Source organism: Lates calcarifer, linkage group LG10, assembly GCF_001640805.2.
Source record: "Lates calcarifer isolate ASB-BC8 linkage group LG10, TLL_Latcal_v3, whole genome shotgun sequence".
Lineage (NCBI taxonomy): Eukaryota > Metazoa > Chordata > Actinopteri > Centropomidae > Lates > Lates calcarifer.
This window is the reverse complement of record NC_066842.1, coordinates 23,039,290-23,048,544: the sequence shown is the minus strand read 5'-3', so window position 1 is coordinate 23,048,544 and position 9,255 is coordinate 23,039,290. Positions and strand designations below refer to the sequence as shown.

At 40.1% G+C, this 9,255-nt stretch overlaps 1 protein-coding gene across 1 annotated transcript; it reads right to left on the bottom strand.

The window, feature by feature from the left end:
• Positions 1–1,080: 1,080 nt before the first annotated feature.
• map1lc3b (microtubule-associated protein 1 light chain 3 beta) lies at positions 1,081–8,761 on the bottom strand. Its single transcript, XM_018703551.2, has 4 exons — positions 8,504–8,761; positions 5,514–5,569; positions 3,067–3,173; positions 1,081–2,971 (listed from the first exon to the last, which is right to left on the bottom strand). The coding sequence occupies exons 1-4, from the start codon at positions 8,541–8,543 to the stop codon at positions 2,794–2,796; spliced, it is 381 nt and encodes a 126-aa protein (XP_018559067.1). The 5' UTR covers positions 8,544–8,761; the 3' UTR covers positions 1,081–2,793.
• Between the last annotated feature and the right edge of the window lie 494 nt (positions 8,762–9,255).

The window sequence follows — 9,255 nt, the reverse complement described above, 5'->3', positions numbered from 1 at the left end:
CTACATCCCTGTCTGCTTTTCTGGATGTATGGTTAGACATTGTCATTATCTCCCTGCATGTAAATCTGCTAATAGTTCACAAAACTTATATTTATAAATACTCAGATCCAAATCTTGGAACTTTCCTAGTGAACTGCAGGATGTAAAATTGACCAGTGGAGCTACACTGAGATGAGTCTGTAATGAATAAAACAATGGTTATTTCATCCAGACATAAGGAGTGCACAAGAGGCATATTAGAGAAGTTGTGCAGCTTAATGATTTAATAAGGGGGAATCTGTACACCTTTAGTTATAAATGACAAAGTGCAGAGGGGCTGAGCAGTCTCTTGTTGGTGCAGAACAACTGGCAACATCATTAAGACAACATGATGAGAACAGATTTTGATTTGTCTCAAGTAAGTTTGACTTTGACACACAGCAGTCAGCCAGCAGGGTGGGGGGATCTGTAAAGGTGGATGTTGTGTTAATATTTTGTTTTAATTTCACACACCTTATTCACTTTGTGGCCATCAACATATGTAGCCTGTGTTAGTAGTTTGTGAATTTGTTGCTATATGTAACACAGTGGACACACTGCATTTCACAGACAACTAACACTTGTATACAGCCAACGTCTGAACCCTGAACTAACACTTTGTAATACAGCCCAAACGGTCTGAACCTACAGAAACTCCTGATGACTGATTAATCAATTAGTCAATATAAAGCTCTGACAGCCAATTAATTAGATCTGCACTGAATAATCTGCACTGAATAATTGTTTGCATCATGTTTTTGATGTTGTGATGTTACTGTGTATGAGTTTTAAACTCAGATTTAAAGTGAGAAACTTTTGAAAAGCAGCCTTTTAGCACCATACTCCACTCTGTACAGTGACACTCAAACATTAAAATGAATGTAAGACATGTAAGACATAAAACGCATTTTTGAGTTGTGGGAGGGGGAGGGACTTACAGTCGATTATCTAGTAAATTTGTGAAATATTCTCTGGTCCAAGCATCTGAAACTTATCTCCTTGTAAATGTAGGTTTTATGGTAATAAAACAGTAATTTTGAGAATAATACTCAAAACTCACAGTTAATTTTTTCCCTGTTTTTTATTGCTTTACAAAATACCAACATAAATACATAAGAGGAGGCTGTATGATATTGCTGTGTGTGCATGTGTGTGTGAAACGGAGGAGCAGGCAGAGGAGACAGCGCTGAAGTAAATGTTCCACCCCTCTGTTGCAAACACACAGTGGCTTTCACTAGTCAGAAAGAAAAAGTCACCTTCACATACTGTAGACAGCAAAGAGTTGAGACGTGTGGGACAGTGAAATAAACATCACATTAAATAAAAAGAACCAAAAAGATAAAATACTGCGATATAAAAGCAGCTAAACCTCAGATCTGTTAAAAAGATGGTGAAGGGGAGGAGGAGGTGGAGGAGGTGGAGGAGGACAACGGCACAGAAAGTGTGTGAAGGACCATCTATAGACAAACAAGATGTTTCTGTGCAGCCCTTAAAAACCCACTGGGCAGGTGGAAGCTCCCACTGTGACAGTGCTTGTTGTATTTCAGTGAAGTGAAACAGAACAACAACAGCTCTGGGAAATCAACCCTGTAGGTCAAAGGGAAAACAAAAAACAAAACAAATGGACAGTCAAAAGTGATACTCATCAACCTGCCCAGGTCTCAGGTCCTTCCTCCGTTCCCATATCACCCTTTTGACACCTTCCAGAGACAAGAAGGAAAAAGAAATGGCAACCCCCTCCCCTCATCAGCATTTACAGAAACTCCTTCATCCTCCATTCACACATGCAATTAGACCATGCTCCTTGTAGTGTGTCCAAAGTCAACTTGGTTACACTCTCAACGGAACCCCTTTTATATTCAAAGCCACAAAGTCAACATTATCTGTACACCAAGGCATTTTTTTTGCAAACTACAATCATCTGTTTCAAGAGCAAAGCAGTTTCTTAACATCTTTTTGTTACAGTGAAGAAGATGCTTTAGGCGACAAGGCAGGGAGGGATAAAAAAACACCAAGGAAGGACCATGAAGGGAATGTGACGAGACACACAGCAGAGATGCATTGATTAACGAGGGTCCTTTCTACTTAATTTAGCATTTTCTCTGGCAAAATTCAACTCAGGCTGTGACTACAAATCCCTAACTCTGACCTCAGACTGCGATAAAAAGCTTCATTAAAAACATCTGAATCCAGAAACTGCCTGTCTCCAAAAACCTTAAAATTAAGGTTGGCTTTGTTCATTGGCTAATGTATATATAGAGAAGTGGTGGAGACTCACCACTTTTTCTAATACCACTACCTGAAATGTATATATACATTAACATAAATACAGCCTAGGAGACACAAAACCACAACACTGAAAGTAACTGCCGTCAACAGGCGGTACGTTGCCGTAACAGCGAACATGATTCACCAGAGAGGACAATACAAAAGCAGAGACACACAGTTAAAGGCTCTATTGGCCTGAGTCATTGTCAGATTTGGGGATTTCTCTACTTAAACTCTGCTGTTCTGGTCAACCCCTGTGGCTTTATACTATTCACTGGGTAAGTGTGGTTAAACAGTTTATCTGCTCTTTGCAGTCAGAATATAGAGAGCATAACCTGAACCCATTTGAGCTGAGAAATGATCGCACACTGTGTTTAGATTTTGTTATTTGTGTTTTTGCTCTTACAGTCAAGACTAAAGGTGCGTGACAAGAAATGCGGAAGGGGGCTGGGGTTAAAAACTACAATTGTCCAATCGCCGGCCAGATGGAAGCAGAAGGAAGACGGTTCACTGGGCGGTTGTGGCAGAGCCGAACGTCTCCTGGGAGGCATACACCATGTAGAGGAAGCCATCTTGGTCCCGCTCCCGCTCGTACACCTCAGAGATGGCAGCCGACACAGACACCATGCTGTGGCCGTTGACCAGCAAGAAGAAAGCCTGGTTTGAGTTTAGCTGGAGGCGCCTCCTGGTGGGGAAAGAAAAATATGACACAAGTGAGGAGGGGAGGAGAGGAGAGGAGAGGAGAGGAGAGGAGACAAAGTGCGAAGAGTTCAAGTCTACCTGATAATCTTAATGAGCTCACTCATGTTGACGTGGTCGGGCACCAGGAACTTGGTCTTGTCCAGGATGGGAAGTTGTTTTTCTCCTTTATACCTCTCAATGATCACCTGCAGAAGACATACACGTGATCAATGATTTCTGCTCTTTTATTGTGGCATGAGTGCAGCATTCCCATGTTGTTTTCAAGGCTGATAGCCTCCCAGCTGAAACTGTTTTGAGACCAGTGTCTGTGATCAATAGTGAGATGTAACAGGGAGATGAAGCAGCACACATATCAGATGATGTGTTAAAAATAGAAGACAGCCCTCTGCCCCGCTCGCTTGTTCTTCTTAATCAAAAGTCCATGCTCACTGGACCAAGACTGACTTACTTGCACTAGCACAGAATCTTCTATTCAGTGGAACATTCAATCAAGTTAAGATGTGTTTCGAATAAGCTCTTAAAAACACCACTGCACAAATACATGAGCCACTTCATCACTAACTACAAGTGCAAATTACATGCATCTGTTATTATGCTAATCCACTAAGGCTGGCTGCCACAGAGCATCCTCTGATTGACTCTGACTTTATACAATAGAAAATAGAAAACACACTCCATACACCTGTGATTATGTGCATCGTTCAGTAACAACAGCAACCATTCTTAAAGTCTTTACTACTATTATATATAATGATAACGCTTTTTTAATGTTGTATTTTTAAGTCACTGGTGGACAATGGATAAATATTCTATCAAGGTATACAGAATGTAATATCATGACAGTACTACTCATTGTCAAACAGTGCATTTTCTGCAATTCATTCAGCTCAGAAAATGTTTATAGATAAAATAACCAGATGGGAACTGGGCAATATAAACTTTGTGATATTTTAAGATAAATATCAATACATTATTGATCATTTTCAAAAAGGTTGAGTTGCCACAAGGTCCATTGTTAGCTGTTCTTTGACCATATTATGTAATCTTCATCAGCTGGTGGAGTTTCTTTCTAAGCACTTAAAGATTTTCTTGTACTGTTTTGCTTTAAAGCTCAGGAAAAGGTCATTTTAGTGTCTATGATGGTGTTTATTGACCAGTTCTTATGTAAATTAAGATGAATCTGTAATATGTCATTTAATCACTTACTACATATGTATGAGGTGTGGTTCATTAGTTTGTGACCCGAGGCAGAAGGAAATGAATTAAACAGCTTTCGTTACACACGTGTGTAGTTTAACTCTTGGTCGGCTCTCATTGGCCCTCATGCCGTCATCCACCAAATGTGGATTTGAATTCATCCAACCAACACCTGCCTGTCTCACCTGATCTGGCACACTCACATTTTTACATTTTTGACAGTGATGGTGACATCACTGCCGCTGTGGACTACTTTCTCGGACAGTGCTGACTTGCAGTTTATGAATTCCCCCTTCAAACTATGAGCATAATCACTCATCATAAGGTTATACTACACATGCATGTGACCTTAGGCCTTAAATTAAATTAGATAATTGTTTGTTTTTTTTTTTTTACTTCAATGCAACTTTGAATCTTTCCCTAATTAAATAACAATAATGATGAAAACAAAAAATTAAATCACTGATCTGAAATTTCAGCAGTCATTTAGAAATGTATTGTCCTCTGGTAGGTATAAATGGAAGCAGATATATTGTTCAGTGAGGCAGGGCCTGTCTGCTCTGAGAGCTATAATCAGTCTGTCATACAGTCCTCTGCTCCTCCGCCCCCCACAGGCTCCACTGCGGCTGTCTCGATGGAGTTATGTTACAGTGACACAGTGCATCTGCCTCTGGTCTCAACACTTACCATGACATGGTAGTTTATAACCCCAGGAGAGCACACAGGAAGCACACACAAGCATGCGCGCACATACACATACACACGCACACACACCACACACACACACACACACACAGTGGGGTGCTTTTAAGATGAGAAGAGGCCTTACATGGGGCAGCAGATGGAGGGCTGCTGTGATACTCTATCTCAAAATGATAAAACAAGCAGGTGAAACACGAGGTGTGCGTTTGTTTACTGGTGGTTGCTAAGAGCCACTGGATATCTGACTGAGTGGCAGATGCAGTCACACCCAGTTCTCATAAGAAGAGAGAAACAACTGCTGGTACACTAGACTGCTTGAACTAAACTAAATTACAAAATAACTGATCACCAGTGATCAAGAAAAAATCTCCCTCCAGAAATAAATGAGCAGAGAGCACTCGTAGAAATGTGTCTAATACCACAAAATGACATTTCAGTGACAACCAGGAAACCTGTGGTAGTGCTTTCCGTTGCAGTAGGTTTCTGTTGCTCTTACTTATGTTTTTCTAACATGACTCTCAGTGTCAGGATAATATTAAGCACTGGTGTTCATTCAGAGATTTACATTCAACGCCAAGCCAATACGTGAATGTGAATCTGACTTTTGAATATTAATTTCGACTCACCGGTATCTTGTTAGGGTGCTGCTCCCGGATCAGTCTGACATCTTCTACTCTCTGTTCTGCAGGGCAGAAAAACAGACCGAGAGTACAATCAACTGATAAAACACAGGTCAAAAACAAAGTAATGAGACAGACACAAACTCATGAGTAGAACAAGATAGCTGACTGTAAAATCTAGCAGGCCTTAGCAGAACTTCTGAGTCACCCTAATTTGCATATGGCATCCATATCTTCCCTTTCTGTAAGTTTATGTATTTGGTGACCATGTGAGGAGCAGCAGACAAAATGTTTGTTGTTTTAATCTCTGGTTTGACAGGTTTGTGCAGGTGTTGTAAATAAAACCCAAAGAATATGGCAGCTGTTCTCATTCTTTCACTATTTTCATCTGATCTACTTCAAATAAATATCTTTAACAAAAAAAAGGTAATGATCCCATTCTTGGGGTTTTAATGTTACAGAGTAGCAGCATCAGGGAGCAGTGTATTTAACAGTCTGCTTAGTGGAATAAGGCTCTCTGGTGAAAACATAATGGGCTTTCCTAAAATCCACTCATGGTGTAAGCACATTGTTCCACAATGATTAGCAGATTATTACACAAAAAAATTGTGATCTAGAGCCTCTGCAATGTTACCAATGTGTTTCCGCTGACTGCATATCATGTTGAAGAATGCCTTGTTGTTTATCTTGTTGTTTTCTATGTCTTAGTTTTTTAGCATCTCAACTGGAAATTTTCATCACTGGGTTTTCCCTCCACAGTGATAACTCAAGAGGTCAGGTCAGGTGTTGATAGGATGGTTCACTTGTTCACCAGTGACCTGGGGCAAAGCAGTCTGTTTGAGGTTTAACCCTATTTTTTAAGTGATTTGTAACTGGGGCAGATAACACGTTGGGCTCACTGTACTTTGAACTGACAACATCAACAACAACACTGTCTCATGGTCAAATGGGTTCAGTCAACATACTTGAATCATTAGTTTTTAAATGTTGATTTTAAATGAAACTGTGGGTGGAAATAGAAGACATGAAACTAGGTGCTGATCTTCTAGAGCCAAGCAATCAAAAGCAGTACACTGGCCCCTGTTAGCTGTCAGTCAGTCGAAGCTTTGAGTTACTGTATCCAGTCCTGTGTGTTTGCTAAGAGGAAAATGTACCCACTGTTAGGATATCTAATTCAATCAACTGATTACACACTGCTTCCAAAGGACAAATGTTTATCTTCCTGATGGGTGCCATTTTCACGCTAAACTTAAGGAAATGTGGGACATTGTTCTGTAATTACATTTCAACCCAGATGAGTTCACCAAAGAGGAACAGAAAAGCTCTGTATCAACGTGTCTTATCTGTCTCTCATGACCAGTCCAAGCAACAAACAGCCTCTGAATCATCTGTTTTCAATCAAATAAAACAATCACAAAATGGGAAGCAGTTGACCTAAGAGCCTCCTGGCATTTTCCCCAAATTTCTGTTCTGCCATAACATGGGAATGAGTCAGTACCACCTGATACAACTGGAAGATTCTCTGTGATTTCCTGAGTCATTTAATGACCTTCTATACAGATGTGCAACAAACTGTTTCATATGCTGAACCTCAACTGAAGTTTAGTGAGTCATACAGGCCTAGTGCCAATACAACGAGCACCATGTTAAGTGTATTTATTTAAACATGTGGGCCCAGATAATCATGTACACACAAGGCAGTGACACAGAGGTAAAATAAAAACCTGGGTAAATGATGACCAGCAGCCGGTGTACAATATCACACTGTAAACCACAACTAATACAGACAAACTGTTTCCTAACTGGGAACATATATATATATAGCCTTAACCAACAGTTAGCTGTGCTACTGTTGGTTTATCGCAGTTTGACAGTGAAAACATCATCTTATATTCACTTCAATGTGTTCTCAAACACAGTCCAACGCACGTGACGAGATGTTTCTCTTTGCTGACTGACTCTCACGTGCGCTGGTTGTGTAAATTTGGACCAGTAACGTGATGTTGGACCGGAAGTAGGTTACTTTTAGTCATACTGGGAAATGTATTTTCCAGAACTACGGGTAACATATTCCCATCTTTGTTCAAGGTACACAACACTTCAGAACAACAAACCAGTGAAAGGCCAACTTCACAATCTGATGAAAATGATGCATCTCATAGAATTATAATGAAATACGTACTGGTCTGTGTGTATTGTGCTAACTAATAAATTACTAAAAGCACCACAAAGTATATGCTGTTTGAGAGGTAAGTGGTTAAACGACTCATGTACAATGTGTTTGCAAAGCACTGCAGGCTTTGTCTTCAGCCATGAGGGCTGGGAAAGCGTAAGCGAAACTATAATCCGCATCGAGGCTGTGGCCTACCCCGTCACACAAAAAGAAACGAAGGTAAACTCTGGACTTTAGGGTACCATCCGAATCTGCTCCCTTTTAAAGCCCTCTCTTCCCTGTCCCATCCCCCAATCCTGCAGCTCTCCTCCTCTCTGCCCTGCATTTCGACACCACTTTGTTTTTCTCCCACCGCTCTGATACAAATAAACAAACACACGCACACACTTGGGGAGGGAGAGGCCTGCAGCAAACAGTCCTATTCTATTCTATCCTCTTCTATTTTATTCTATTTAATCTATATGTAAACTTGTATGTATACTGATGGGAACAGTTTGTCTTCTATCTCCTTTTGAATGAGCTGACACGTCTAAAGACCTCCGTATAAGGCTGTGTCTTCTTATTAGCTGTGCAGACAACCCTCCAGTATCTCCCCTGTATGTTTATTAAACTGTTCACTGAAACTAAAGCCTTGAACGCTAATACTCGCCACAGGGATAATAACCAACAGCTACTCGGCCTGTAACACACATTAACACTGTAATTCAGTCCCGTACAGTTCAGAGAAAAATTCGGACAACAGCTAAATCCACACCGTCACATAAAGGATACAAAGAAACAATGTTGAGTGTATAATGTTAGAACAAACTGTGAAAAGACCCACCGTATGTCCTTCTTTGTTTGAAGGTTTTTTCTGAAGGCATATTGCGTCAAAGTCAACCAGTTGGCAGCAGATAAAAACGGAGGTAGCAGTTGTTAGCAACACAAAGACAGAAAAGCTAAACGTTTTATAAAACTATCCACGGTTACGGTGCTGGTAGCTAACTGGTAAAATATTAACTAAAAAGCACAAGTTCAGAGATGGTTTGATGTCGTCGCTTCCTTCCTCTGCGTGTGTTTTTATGAGGACGAGCTCGAGCAAGCAAAACAAACCTGTCAGCTGACCGCTGACGTCACGCGCCTCCCTCTCATCTGCCTCTCTCTCTTTTCTGCCAAATTCAATTTTAGACAACACTTCATTAACGTTACAGCGAATCTAAGCATCAGATTATAGGGATTTAAGTGGATCTATTGAATGCCTATCATTTTGAGACCGACAACTTTTCTCCTAACAAAAAAGGAAAAAATGTTGCATCATCATTTGAGGAATAAATGTGTGACAAAATCCATCATTACAGGTGTGATAGTAAAAACAAGCTACTGATAGGTCAAAGAAATTAAAAGCATGTTTTCCCCCTAATTACAAAGTAATGGTCTAAATGGTTTTTATTAAGTTTGAGTTTAATTTCACAAGTTAATTTTACAAAATCAAACAAATGCACAATTAATACTGAAAATAAACATGTAGGGAGAGCTTAGATTTATCCAAGTATTATCTTGTAAGCTTTAGTCTCTAAAATATAAGGGTAAGGTAAT

What these genes read in the sequence shown, in the direction of transcription:
- map1lc3b (XM_018703551.2), bottom strand. Translation starts at nt 8,543, where the DNA reads ATGCCTTCAGAAAAAACCTTCAAACAAAGAAGGACATACG. An exon ending in CAAACAAAGAAGGACATACG is followed by an intron (nt 5,570 to 8,503) that starts GTGGGTCTTTTC and finishes TCTGCCCTGCAG; the next exon opens with AACAGAGAGTAGAAGATGTC. An exon ending in AGCACCCTAACAAGATACCG is followed by an intron (nt 3,174 to 5,513) that starts GTGAGTCGAAAT and finishes TGTCTTCTGCAG; the next exon opens with GTGATCATTGAGAGGTATAA.